Raw genomic sequence first — 14,768 nt, 5'->3', positions numbered from 1 at the left:
AAAATCCCAACACAATTCTTTACAGACCTGGAAAGAACAATACTCAACTTCATATGGGAAAACAAAAAACCCAGGATAGCTAAAACCATCCTGTTCAATAAAGCAACTTCCAGAGGCACCACCATCCCTGACTTCAAGCTCCACTATAGAGCTATAGTAATAAAAACAGCTTGGTATTGGCATGAAAACCGACATGTGGACCAATGGAATCAAATTGAAGACCCTGACATAAATCCACACACCTATGAACACCTGATTTTTGACAAAGAAGCCAAAACTGAACAATGGAAAAAAGAAATCATCTTCAACAAATGATGCTGGCATAACTGGATGTCAACATGTAGAAGATTGCAAATAGATTCATATCTATAGCCACACATAAAACTCAAGTCTAAGTGGATCAAAGACCTCAACATAAATTCAGATACACTGAACCTGATAAAGTGGGAAGTAGCCTTGAATGTATTGGCACAGGAGACTACTTCCTGAATATAACACCAGTAGCACAGACACTGAGATTGACAATTAATAAATGGGACCTCCTGAAACTGAAAAGCTTCTGCAAGGCAAAGGACATGGTCAATAAGACAAAACAGCAGTCTACAGAATAGGAAAAGATCTTCACCAACCTTATATCTGACAGAGGGCTGATCTCCAAAATATATAAAGAACTCAAGAAACTAGACATCAAAATAACGAACAATCCAATTAAAAAATGGGCTACAGAGCTAAACAGAGAATTCCCAATGGAAGAATCTCAAATGGCCAAAAGACATCTAAGGAATTGTTCAACATCCTTAGGCATCAGGGAAACGCAAATCAAAACAACTGAGATACCATCTTACACCTGTCAGAATGGCTATGATCAAAAACACTGATGACAGCTTATGTTGGAGAGGATGCAGAGCAAGGAGAACACTCCTCCACTGCTGGTGGGAGTGCAACCGTGTACAGCCACTTTGGTAATCAGTATGGCGGTTTCTCAGAAAATTGGTAATCAATCTTCCTCAAGACCCAGGAATACCACTTTTGGGCATATACCAAACAATGTTCAATCATACCACAAGGACACATGCTCAACTATGTTCATAGCAGCATTATTCGTAATAGCCAGAACCTGGAAACAACCTAGATGCCCCTCAATCAAAGAATAAAGAAAATGTGGTACATTTACACAATGGAGTATTACAAAGACATGAAAATTGCAGGCAAATGGACAGAACTAGAAGAAATCATCCTGAGTGAGGTAACCCAGACCCAGAAAGACAAACATGGTATGTACTCACTCATAAGTGGATAATAGATATAAAGCAAAGGATAACCAGGCTACATTCCATAGACCTAGAGAAACTAGGTAACAAGGAGGACCCTAAGAGGGATGCATGGATAGCCCTGGGAAGGGGAAATAGATGAGCTCTCCTGGGTAAACTGGGGGTGGAGAGTGTAGAGAGGAGGGGGTGGGAACATGAAGGATCAGATGGTTGAGTTGGGGGAGGGACGGGAAGAGGGTGAGCAACGAAAGAGATATCTTGATAGAGAGGTCCATTACAGGGTTAGGGAGAAACCTGGTGCCAGGGAAACAAACTCCCAGGAATCCTCAAGGATGACCCCAGCTAAGACTCCTAGCAATAGTGGAGAGGATGCCTGAACTGGCCTTCTCCTGTAATCAGACTAGTGACTACCCCAATTGTCATCGTAGAACCTTCATCCAGTAACTGATGGGAGCAGCTGTGAAGATCCACAGCCAAGCACTGAGCAGAGCTCTGGAAGTCCAGTCAAATAGAGGGAAGAGAGATAGGAGCAAGGTGGGTCAAGATCATGACGGGGAAACCCACAGAGGCAGCTGACCCAAGCTTGTGGGAGCTCACGGACTCTAGATCAACAGCTAGGGAGCCTGCATGGGACGGACCTAGGCCCTCTGCATGTGGGTGACAGTTGTGTAGTTTGGTCTGTTTGTGGGGCCCCTGGCTTTTTGGAACCTATTCCCTATGGTGGGATACCTCACACAGCCTTGATGCAGGGGGTCGGAGCTTGATCCTGCCTCAACTTGATATGCCACACTTTGTTGATTTCCATGGGAAGCCTTACCCTTTCTGAGGAGTGGGTTAGGGGGGTAGAAAGGAGGAATCGGGGAACAGGAGGAGAGGAGGGAGGGGAAACTGTGATTGGTATGTAAAATAAGTAAAAAATTTAATAATAAAAAATAAGACTGTCTGTGAAATTCATTACTGAAATGATTTGGTGGAGTGGAGGACAACACGGGAAGCCCCCAGGAGTGCAGGGCCCACCACTTTGTTCAGGGGATTATTACTGGGGTCTATTTGACCCCACAGCCATCAACAATGAGCCGCTTCTCAGCTATCATGTCTTCAAATTCATGTGCATTGAACTTAGTGAAGCATGGATCTTCCTTGTAATGGGTCATCTGGTGGCCGGGGAACTTGAACTTGGCTCTACACAGGGCCTCAATGACATTTCTTAATCTGCAGTTTGGTGTGGATGGACAGGATGACCTGGTCAGTGTGAACCCTGGCCATGGCCCTACAGCTTCCCAAAGGCACCACACATACCTGCTGGAGCCTAGACTGGGCATAACACTGAGATCAGAGACATGAACAGCCTCCACAAAATTGTTCCCAAGGTCCCTTGGGCAACCATGTCGGTAACATGGTACACGCAGTCCCAAGGAAGCTGCTCTTTGTAACCATTGCTACCATTCTTTTCTTGAAGGAAACACCCAAAGGGGCCCAAGCTGAGCCTTAGAATTCTCTTAAAATGATGACCCAATCACTGGCCACTCTTGGTATGCCCTCTCAAAGCCATCTTCCTAGGCAGAATTGAGGGGAATGTGACTCATATGTTATCATCAGGGGACCTTCTGAGGAGTCAAAAGAAGTTGTGAGGTGCCCAGTGGGAACTATTCTCCCTCCCTGGGTTGGTGCCTCCTGGGTGAGCAGGCACCAACTACCCCTGGGAGACAGCCACCATGGACACCCAGCTTGGAAATGCTCATCTGAATGGTAACACACCTGTCCCAGAGCTTCTCTCTGCATCCTACCCTTGAGGTTACAGGACAAAGTGACTTTACCTACCTACTCCAACCAACTGAAGCCTCTGCCAGCTTGCTGTCCCCAGCTGCCAGTACCGAAGGATCAGGCAAAGAGGAACGGGGTTCTTCTCTGTCTTTGCGGGCCATGTTAGCAGACAAGCCTCGACCTAAAACGCCTCTGCCTGCAAGAGCCAAACCTCAGCTGTTACTGTGAGCTGAGCATGTTGTTACGTTTCTGAAGACAAACCATGTGGACATAAGACCCAAGCTACACAGGCCTCCACAGCACAAAAACAAAGCGACCACATATGCCTCCCCAACTTTCCAGTTGACTCCCACATACCTAAAGAAGGCGCTTCTCGTTTTGAAGGGGTCCGGAGGGCCGTATCAAGGCCCATGCCACGGAACATGGACACCAAACCCACAGACTCCTAGGGAAAGGTAATAATCAAGGTTATCCTAAGAAATGGATTGGAAACAATGGCTTTCTAAACAAAAATCACCTTCTTCAAATCCTATCAATGCTATAAAAATCAGAGATACCGGCTGGTGAGACGGCTCAGTGAATAAAGGCCTACTGCCAACCTGAGAACCTCAGTCTGATCCTTGGGACCCATGTGGTGGAAGGAGAGAAGCACTCTCCCAAGTTGTCCATGCTGTGTTATGACACATGTGCACACTCAACACACACACACAAAATAAATGCAAGTTTCAAAAAACTTTTTAAACAATGGATAAAATTCTTCATAAAACTTTCAATACTTATTACCACCTCTTAGTAGACTTTAAAGTAAATGTAGTTGGGTTAAAAACTATGAATTTAAGGGGCTGGAGAGATGGCTGTGCAGTCAGGAGCACTGGCTGCTCTTCCAGAAGATCAGGGTCCAATTCCCAGCACCGAGGAGGAGGCAGGAGACCCAACGCCCTCTCACCTCCTCTAGCACCAGGCATGCACGTGGTGCACAGACAGACATGCAGAGAAAACCCCCATACACAGAAAATAAGAAATACATTCTCAAAAAAGTCTATGAATTTGGCTAGGCTTGGTGGCACACACTTTCAAATCCTAGCACTCAGGAGGCAGAGAAAGATGGATTTGTGAGTTTCAGGCCAGCCTGGGCTACACAGTGAGTTCAAAGGACAGCCAAGGCTATACAGAGAAAGCCTGTCTCAACAACAACAGTAAAAACAACAAAATGATGGACAGTATAACAAAATGCTACAAAATAGATGTCTGTTTTTCCACGTTTTTAATTTTTATTTACTTATTTTGAGGTATGGTCACACTATGCAGCCCTTGCTGGCCTGGAACTATGTAAACTGGGCTGGCCTTAAACTCACAGAAATTCACCTGCCTCTGCCTCCGAGGTGCTAGGATTAAAGGCGTGTGTCACTACCCCAGTTACTTTTTTATTAAGTTTTATTTTTAATTTACACATGACTGGTTTTGCCTGTATGTATGTATGTGCACTATGTGCGTGCCTGGTGCCTGTGGAGGTCAGCAGAGGGCATCAGATCCCCCACTACTGACACTGGAGGCTGTCATGAACCAGCAGGGGAACGGAAGAGCAGCAAATGCTCTGAACTGCTGAGCCAGCTCTTCAGCCCTGGTTTGTTTGTTTGGTTGGGTGGTTTTATTATTAAATTTAAATTTAATTTTTAAATTTTAAAATATTTTCTATCTTTGTTTGTGCATTAGTGTGACTATGCATATGTGTCCACAGTGGGTATATATGCAAGTTGGAGGACAACCTCAAGAACGGGTCCTTGTCTGCCACCTTGAGACCAGCCTCTTGTTTGTCTGCTGGTGCCTACAGCAGAGCTTCTGTGGATTCTCCCATCTCCACTTCCCAGATCCCTGTAGGAGTCACGGGATTACAGACATGGGTGACATGTAACTGTGCCACTGTGCCCAGCTTTTCCATGGGTGATGGAGATTCCAACTCCTATGGTAACACAGCAAGCACCCTACCCATTCAGTCTTCTCCCCAGCCCTTTCCCAAGTCTGTTTCCTAGAGAGCCAAGGTAAAGGGGAACAAGAACACTGGTTCAGCAGCTTTAGAAAAAAAAGAAAGATCATTGAAGGATATCAGAAGTTTAGGGTTTTGTGTTTTGCTTTGATTTTTTTTTATATAGGCTAGTCTCAAACCTGCTATACAATCAAAGATAAATACTGAATTTCTGACTCTCCTTTCTCCACCTCCACAGTGCTAGGATTACAGATTTGTGCACCCACACCTGGTTCATGAGGTGTTGGGGATCAAATCCTAGTGCCATGCATGCTAGGCAAGCACTCTCTCGATTGCGCTTCATCCTCAGTAGTCCCATTTTGTGTTTTTTCTTCTCTTAAACAATATCCACTGAAACCTGCAGCTGCACTGCTGTGGTAGTCCTCAAAGTTTGCCAGTTAGACTGCTAGGTGAATAAAGGCCACATACAAAGGAAAGCATTTCATCTGACTAAACATACAATATTGCTGTTGGCCTTCTTTTTTTTTTTTTTTTTTTTTTTTTTTTAAGATTTATTTATTTCTTATGTATACAATTTCCTGTCTGCATGTATCCCTGCAGGCCAGGAGAGGGCACCAGATCACATTACAGATGGTTGTGAGCCACCATGTGGTTGCTGGGAATTGAACTCAGGACCTCTGGCAGAGCAGTCAGTGCTCTTAACCGCTGAGCCATCTCTCCAGCCCGCTGTTGGCCTTCTTATAAAACCTTGTACCTAATCCTTCCAACTCTTCTCAGAATAATCATAACTCCATTATCTATATGCATTCCTTATCCTTGACATATTAATTATAGATGAACACTCTTCTTAAAATCACCATACAATTGGGAGATTAAACTTGCTCACACTACAGCAGCAACATTGAGGATCCTCTTCATCGTCAAGGAATTTTTGGCAAGGGATTTTTGAAAGGAAGAAACTGAACAATTATTACCTCAGAGGGAAGAGTTGTTGCCAACACTACAAAGCTAATCAGAGTAGAATCTGAACACTCAGAAGCAGCAGTCAGTTGTATTTAAACTCAACTATATATGAAAGGATGAAGACAATATGAAGAAATGGGAGGATAGAGGACTGAAGCTAGGAACAGCCTAAGGCACCCAAGTCCATTTATTTTCAGGCTTATTTTCAGGCACTTTCTCTAGGACTTGAATTGTACGACCTCAAGATGCAACTACTTGTCAAAAACAAACAAAACAAAAATAACAGCCCTTGATTTTATAGAAGCATTCTAGTTTCCTAAGCCCTCTGAAGTGGTCTTACCTTTTGTACTGGCTGGAGCTGTGGGCTGGATTCCTCTGGCTTTCTAAAGACAAGGCCTCTGCCTGTAGGTCCTGCCCTACCAAAGGCTGAGTCCAAAGGTCTAGGAGCTTGTGGCCAACAGCCTGGCATCCGAACACACTGAGATGGATGGACAGGGGTGGGCCCCCTGAACAATGGCCGAACAGGATCCATCAAGAGACTGTAGAAATGACTGTTGATTCTCTTCTGATTAATTACCTGCCAGCATTTTCAAAGGATTAAAGATACACCATCTATTGTAAATAGAAGCTTTTCTGATGAGAGTTGAGAGATGTATTAATCCATGGGTGTAATAAGTCATTAGGAGTCTGTTCAATTCTATGTCCATTAAGCAGAATGACAGTAACAAGAATCTACCCTACGGCCTAGGATCTGTCTAGTCACATGTTCTTGGCCCGACAAACGGTGCCAGGGATGGCTTTCATCTTGTGCAGTGGAACTTACATGCAATTAGAAAGTAGTTACTGCTCAAGCCATATCAGCTCCCAGCATGGAGGGTAAGTGGACACGAAGTCCCATCCCTAGCCAAAGAGCTATTGGCAATTGATAGCTGGGGGTGGGGTAGGGAGTGGTCATTTTTCTTCAGCATTATAGCCTCTAGTAAACTGACCATACTCCAGGAAAAGGCCACACATCCAGGAGTATATGGGTCACACAAATTGGATTTGATGGGTGTTTTAAAAAAAGAAAACAGAACACAGGTTGGGCAGGTAGGGAAGGGGGGTAGTTCTGGGAAGAATTTTGGAGAAGGAACGAGTACAATCATAACACATAGGTATAATATCCTCAAAAAACTAAAAAAAAAATTAAATTCTCACTGCTTGCCTTTTCTTTCCTCCAAAAGAAGTCAGATTAGTGACAGCACCAGTCTCCTGTAACAGATTCACTTCAAAGGTTTCTTTTTTAAATTAAAAATTTTTTTCACCGGGAGGCAGTGAGTGATGCACGCCTTTAATCCCAGCACTTGGGAGGCAGAGGCAGGCGGATCTCTGTGAGTTCTGGGGTCAGCCTGGTCTACAGTGAGTTCCAGGACATTGAGGGCTATAGAGAGAAACCCTGTCTCAAAAAACAAAAACAAAAAAATTTTCTTTAGAGGCAGGGTCTTGCTGTGTAGCTCTGCCTGCCCTTGAATGCTTGACAATCCTCCTGACTCAAGCTACCAAGTGCTGGGAAAACAGGCATGTGCCATCACACCTCTTATTTTTAAGAAAGGGTCTTGCTGTGTAGTTCAGGCAGGCCTTGAACTTGCAATCTTTCTGTGTGCTGGGATTACAGGAGTAAGTTCCCACGTCTCATTAAGGCTCCTATTTGAGCTAAGAACATTCTAAGCACCTCCACTAACTAAAGCCTTCCTTGAGTTTGTCTATCTAAACAGCCTCCCTGGAAACTGTCCACCAATTAACCACCTATTGCAGAAAACAACATTTTTTATGTATGGGGATGATTTTGGTTGTGGTTAATACCTCTATACCATAAAATTATTGTCAACAACTATGTATGATTTTTGCTTTGTTTTTCTCCTATGTCAGCTCCCCCTACCACCCAATCTATAACTGCATTCTACTCTACTCTGTTGGGTTTAGTTGCTTTTCTGAATCTTTATCCAGTTTTTTTCAAACACCAGCAGGACTGAGGTCTCCAGGGAACAAAACCTTCCTGCTTTGAGCCCATACTACCTGCTGACTCTCCCAGGCTCCATTTAATTCCTTCCCTCCCCAACTAAGGAGGGATGAGCCCCTGAGCCTATCTCAAACCTACCAGGCCTCTTCAAAATCATTTTATAATTTACAGATTTCAAGACTCACTCTGTAAGGGCTTCTTTCATTGTCCTGACCTGTTCCTGATCCTTGAAGAATTTTTTCCTTTCTTCCTTTTTTCCCTCCTGTGCTGGGGATCAAACCCAAGGCCTTATGCACGTTAAGCATTCCTTAGACCACTGAGCTACACTCCAACCTCAGGAACCTTTTCTGAGCTTTTGAAAACCTGCCTGCACTATTAGCTACAGAGAAATCCAGCCACATGTAGAAAGAAGATAAGACACTCTACTCCTCAGTGCTGGTCCAGATGGAAGTAGCTTTTAAGAGCTTCCAAAATCCTTTGAGCTGAAGTACTGTCTCTGGTATACTATAAAAGCTACTAAGGCCTTCCATCATCAACGACTACAGCAGTTCTGCCCTGTGTTTGCTAAACCCGCTCCTTAGTAGCCTGCACTTTTTGCCACACCACCCTAGCCTCACCTAAGAATCTGAAAGTCAGCTGTCTAACTGGTATATAGGAAGTGATGCTATAATACAGACCTCTGGGTTCCTTTTTACCTTTCTATGAACACATACACAGACCCGTGCTCCTCTTCCAGAAGGTCCTTCCTTCAGGTTGGTTCTCCCACACTGGCCAGTGAAGGATCCTGGACCAGGCCCTTCTGCTTCTCCACGTGTGTGCCCTTTGGGCTGGGGCACTAGGCCTCAAACCCAACCCGAGGCCAAGTCCTTCTAAGTGAATGCCACCCGGGGGCCACAAGAGCAAAATACCTCTCGACCAGCTGGACTGTGGCCAGCCGCGCCTTGCCTAGACTTCTTGGTAGGTCTTGTGCCACTGAACCCCGAGCCGCGGGCGCCCTTCCTCCTCGAGGCACCTTTCTTCCCTCCTATTCCAGGCACTGCGTTCCTCCCACACACTCGGCCTGGAATAACGAATTCTAGCCCGCCCTGCCCCCCGCCCTGCCCGCCGCCCACACCACCTCGTGCTGATGGGGGAGGGGCGTGGGGTAGGAGCTAGCCCAAGGGGCGGGCCCTGCCCGAGAGCGCCCTGCGCACCACCAGGAGCTTGAGCCAAGGCCCATCAAGCCTGCCCCAGGGCGCCTTGACCCTCCTGGCTGTCCGCATCTGACTCTGTCCTCTCACCTGGCCTCGAGTCGTCAGGGCCCTGAAGCACGATGCCTTGGAAGAACACCACCTTCACCACCCGACCGGCCACTTAAAATAAGCCACGTGCCCCAAGTCCTGATTTCCGGGTCTCCCTAGCCCAGAAGCTCAGCCCATTGGCCAGACAACATGCCGCTCATAAGGCTTCACCACCTCATTGGCTTGCCCTTTCAAGCGGTCTTAGCTGTGTGGAGGTTGATCTCAAACGGGTGCTGGAAGTTTTGGGGGTAGCTTTAAAGTGTGTTGGGGGCGTGGGTGGTCCTGAATCCCTTTCAGTGGACTGCTCCTGTAAACAAATTTAGGTAATAGGTTCATGTTGACAGTGACCTGCTCTGTCCTCCCAGCTTAAAGGCTGTAAGTGGTAGGTGGTAAATAACAAAGCTTGATACAGGGCTGTAGCTCAGTGGTAGAGCGCTTGCCTTGTGCAGGACTGAGGGGCTCACCAAAGCCACCACAGTGGGGGGAAAACAAACTGTTCTCCAATCCTAATGAAGTCGCAGCTCCCTATCCCGTTTGGAACACTGACCAAAGCTTTCATGAAAGATCCACTCAATGCACTGTTGCTTAGGGAAAGGATTCAGAGTCTTCCAGATGAAGTGTGACAACAGCAGTTCTTTGAGCACACCGGATTGTACCCCAAACAAGCTGCTTTCATTACAAAGGATGTAGATTGGGTTCCTTAGCTTTTCGGTGTTGAACCAAGAGTAGATGGCTTCAGTACAGTGCTTGCAAGTAATCCATACACCGTTGAGTACTGTTGCACCGAAAGAAAAACCCACACAATCTTAGTGTTGATTGGAGATAAAGATGGGAAACATTGGAACCATCAGCATTTGTTAAGATTCTTTCCAGAGCTAAGCACTATCTCTTGCGGTTTATATTCCCTGTTGGGGCACTAAAGTTAATAATTAATGTGTCATGTTCAGGGTAGCAAATTTAAAAGGCACACACAAATACAGCACTTGTCTAGTGTATCAAGGCCCTGGCTACAATCCCCAGCACCTCTCCAAAATAACTCTTACAAAGCACACACTATCTTTCAGGTGCATGCCCACAGAGAGGGTAGGGGTGCTTGAGGTAAGAATATATTTAATTTACTGTAGTCATTCTACAATGAAAAACAATAAAACATCACATTATATCCCCATAAATATACACAGTGACTGACTTGTCCAAATAGCACACACATATTGTCCTGAAATAAAGTATTCTGAATTAAATGACAGCTGATATATATTTTTTAACTCAGAAAAGTCATAACTCCATCAGGCTTTAGAACCTAGGGATAAAAATGGGTCCATAAGTATATATGGTACGGCTTTTCCTAAACATTCATGGCTTCAAAATAATGTGGCCCGTAAGAACCATGGATTCTGACTTTACTGTTGTTCTTCAGAAAATAAAATCACAAAACCACAGCAAGACTGAGCACAGGGAATTACATTACCCCTCTGGCCCAGAAAAGAACAGGGAGATTCCATTTAAAGTAGACATATGACTTCAATACCTTAGGCAGAAGTAAATACAAGTCTTTCCCAGGAGAAACACACCCATAACCTGGTCCCCAAAGCTCCCCCATAAAAGGTGTTAGTAAATATGAGTCCATACAAAAGAATAAAAACACAAAGCATTAAGAGACAACAACAAAATCCAAAACTGGGCAAGAGATTTGAATGGACCAGCAAGGGGGGGGTGGTGGGTGCCACATAACTGCATTCCTTACGCATGGGGGATGCGAGGGGATCTCCAGTTCAAGGCCAATATGGGTTTAACAGCAAGACCCTGTCTCTAAAATAAAATTAAGAAAACTGTTGTTGGTTTTTTTTTCTCTTTTCGGGTCCCACCACCCAGCTCCCAAATAAATCACACACAGAGGCTTCTTCTCTCCTTATGAATACCCAGCCTTAGTTTGGCTTGTTTCTTGCCACTTTTCTAACTTAAATTATTCTGTCTACCTTTTGCCTCTGGGCTTTTTCCTTTTCTTTCTTCTGTATATTTTGCTTTCACTCTTAACTCCATGGCTGGCTGTGTGGCTGCATGGCTATGTGGCTGGCCCCTAGCATCCTCCTCTCCTTGTTCTCCTCGTTCTCTCCTTCTATTTATTCTCTCTGCCTGCCAGCCCCACCTATCCTTTCTCCTGCCTCCTATTGGCCAGTCAGCTCTTTATTAGACCACCAGGTGTTTTAGACAGGCAAAATAACACAGCTTCACAGAGTTACAAAAATGCAACATCAAGAATGCAACACATCTTTTGCATCATTAAACAAATGTTCCACAGCATAAACAAATGCAACACAGCTTAAAATAATATTCTACAACAGAGAACCTATTTGGGGCCAGCAAGCTGACTCAATCTGGTAAAGGCAACTACTGCAGCCAAGACTGATGACCCAAGTTCAACCACCAGAACCCAAAAGGTGGAATCAGAGCTAGAGAGACAGCTCATGGCTAAAAGCACTGGCTGCTCGTCCAGAGGACATGACAGACACCCTCTTCTGGCACTTCTAGTCTTCCTGGAAACTGCACACACGTGGTACGCAGACATACATGCAGGCAAAGCACCCATACACATAAAATGGGGGAGGAGGTGTCAATGATGCAAGGTGAGGCAGATTCCTGAAAGTTGTTCTCTGACCTTTACATGCCTACCATGACAGGTGGCCCATCCACATGCACACATAAATAAATGCAACACATTTTAAAAACCTTTTCACCAAGAGGAGGAGGAGGAAAAAAAGGGAGGAAGAGGAGGAGGAAGAAGGAGGAGGAGGAAGAAAGAAGAAGAGGAAGAAGAAGAGGAAGACGGAGGAGGAGGAAGAGGAGGAGGAAGAAGAGGAGGAGGAGGAGGAGGAGGAGGAGGAAAGAGGAGGAGGAGGAGGGAGGAGAAGAAATAGTAAGCCAGAATGCCCTGCCCTAATTCGGCCCAGCTTACCCACTCTATTAAAGGCCTGACAGAACGTAAAGGCTGAATTTCCCTCAACTAAAAATGTTCTCCTGTTTTAACAGCCTTCAAACTGGGGTATCAGCTTTCTCCTGCCTTCAGATGCAAGCAGAAACACATGGTCTTCCTGGGTCTCAAGCCTGCCAGCTGCTGGACTACAGTTATCCCATTGGTTCTTGTCGCGCTCCCGCCTTTCCAGCTCCCCTCTTCATCCTGATTAGAACCCAGAAAATCATTAAAAAAAGAGCCAGCCCTTGCCAGTAACCCAAATGTCTTGCTTGCTGTAGCTTCGATATGATTTGTCCCCATAAAATCTCATCTTCCAATTTGACTTCTGGATTGGTGAGATGGCTCAGTGGGTAGAACCACTTACACCTAAGCCTAACAGACCCCAAGGACCCACGTGGGAGAAGGAGAGAAGTGACTCTCACAAGCTGTCTTCCGGCCTCCCACATGTGTGCTGGGGCATGAGTGCACCCCAAACACTAGATGTAATATAAAAAATTAAACAAAGAAATCTGATTTCTAATATGGCTAGTTGAATAGCCCATTAATACACTCTCAGTTTCTCAAGTGGTGTAGTTTTTTTCAACTTCATAAAGCAAGCCTGGTGTCCTCTTGGTTTCTCTTACACATATGCCTCTATTCACAGGTCAACTTTACCCCCAATTATCTGCCTCAGTGGACCTCCATAGAAACCCCAGAACTGTAAGCCAAAATAAGCCACTCCCCTTCAGTCCAGACACTGTTCTACAGAAACAACAAACCACTAAGATACTAGCTATGTGGATCCCCAAAAGGGAAGTTGATATTATCTTAGTCTACTTAGCTCAATACCTACAGCTGGGCAATTTGCAAGGGAAATCAATTTACTTCTCACAGTTCTGGAGGGTGAATGTCCAAAATTGAAGGGCAGTGTATGGTGAGAGTCTGCCTGCTCCATCTTAACACAGTGAAAGACATCACATCCAACACACGAGATAAGACAGGGAGAGCCAGGAACTAAACACACACACACACACACACACACACACACACACACACACGAGAGAGAGAGAGAGAGAGAGAGAGAGAGAGAGAGAGAGAGAGAGAAGAGAGCGCTCCCTTTTATGAATCCATTAACATACTTAACCTATTATTAATGGAGTCAGAGCCCTTATTATCTAATACCAAAAAAACTCTATGAGCTGACAAACTTTTTATAAAACAAAGGAAATCTTTGCGGGGGGTGGGGAGGGCGGGGGGCCTCATTCATATTAAAACCATATCATCCAATCTTTGACACCCTCTTGGGTTCTACTAGCTCACTATTGTGGGCTCTTAGGTCCTACCCTTGGTAACAGCATGAATCTGAGAGTGGAGTCTTGGTGACTTCATCACCTCTTATGGCTCCCCATTTCCCAGTGCTGTTCCAGTGATAGTTAAATGTCATCATGAGTTTTCAAAGGGACATTCAAACAAAATCAAAGGTAGAGTCAGAAACCGATTTGAGTTGAATTCTGAGGCGGCCATTTCTTTGCTCCACAGTACCAAACGTCTGTGTGTAGTGAGCAGTGTTCTCTCACAACCTTGAAAGGCTAGAGAGCCTACTGCCAGAACAAGCTGTCTTTGTTTGGCTGAAAAACGTCTACAAAGTTGGAAACCATAGTTAAGATTCTTTTCAAGAGCCACAGTGGGGTGTCTCAGTCACCTCACTAAACTGGGGCAGCAAGGACAGAACCTGAAAAAGGGGCCCACAGCAGTGAGCTAGCAGCCTTTAGAGTGTCAAAGGTTGGGTGATATCACGGTATTATGGTTTTAATATGAAATGACGCCCCCCTCCCACCAAAGCCAAAGGTTCATTTGTTTTAAAAAAGGTTTGGCCTTTAATCTCAGCACTTGGGAGGCAGAGGCAGGCGGCTCTCTGTGAGTTGGAGGCCAGCCTGGTCTACAAAGTGTATTCCAGGACAGCCAGAGCTGTTACACAGAGAAACCCTATTTCGAAAAACCAACCAACCAAATAAACAAACAAAAAAAACCAAAAAAGTTTGTCAGCTGATAGGGATTTTTGGAATTGAACATATAAAGGGTCTGACTTCATTAATAGTAGGCAAATATGTTGATGGATTCATAATTCAACAGCCCTACTGGGAGGTGCTGGAGGCTTGGGAGGAAGAGCCTAGTTGGAGGAAGATGGCCATTGGGGGTGTGTCTTGGAGCTGGCAAGAAGACTCTGCAGCTAAGAGCACTTGTTGCTCCTGCAGAGGATTCAGGGTTTGATTCCTAACACCCATACAAATCACAGCTGTCTGTAACTCAAGTTCCAGGGGATCTGGCATCCTCTCTGGACTCCCTTAAGTACCAGACATGCACATGGTGCACTTAAATACATGCAGGCAAAACACTCACATACAAAAAGTAAGTAAATAGTCTAAAGAAATAAAAAGCACACCTTCTCCTAGTCCCTTCCTGACTCTGCTTCTCCTCTGCCATGAGTGGGCTCCTCTGCTCCACTACATCTTCTCACTGTGACATTCTCCCAAACTACACATCCAGAAACAACGGA

General features: G+C 45.2%; 1 protein-coding gene across 3 annotated transcripts in view; it reads right to left on the bottom strand.

Moving 5' to 3' along the window:
- Nucleotides 1–14,768, bottom strand: part of Piwil2 (piwi like RNA-mediated gene silencing 2) — a 76,677-nt gene that overhangs the window by 56,420 nt on the left and 5,489 nt on the right. Inside the window, exons 2-4 of one of the 3 annotated variants that reach the window (XM_052732820.1) lie at nt 6,323–11,070; nt 3,393–3,480; nt 3,093–3,231 (exon numbers count right to left, since the gene is read on the bottom strand). In XM_052732820.1, the coding sequence (XP_052588780.1) occupies nt 3,093–3,231; nt 3,393–3,480; nt 6,323–6,514 (419 nt within the window). In that variant the 5' untranslated portion in view covers nt 6,515–11,070. Of the gene's footprint in view, nt 1–3,092; nt 3,232–3,392; nt 3,481–6,322; nt 11,071–14,768 lie in introns of those variants that run through there. The other 2 variants (XM_052732821.1, XM_052732822.1) reach the window with 2 other exon arrangements.

The sequence above is a fragment of the Peromyscus californicus genome, unplaced genomic scaffold (assembly GCF_007827085.1).
Source record: "Peromyscus californicus insignis strain IS unplaced genomic scaffold, ASM782708v3 Scaffold_12__1_contigs__length_115047231, whole genome shotgun sequence".
Taxonomy (NCBI): domain Eukaryota; kingdom Metazoa; phylum Chordata; class Mammalia; order Rodentia; family Cricetidae; genus Peromyscus; species Peromyscus californicus.
Note: the sequence above shows the minus strand (reverse complement) of the source record. Positions and strands in the feature narration are given on the sequence as shown.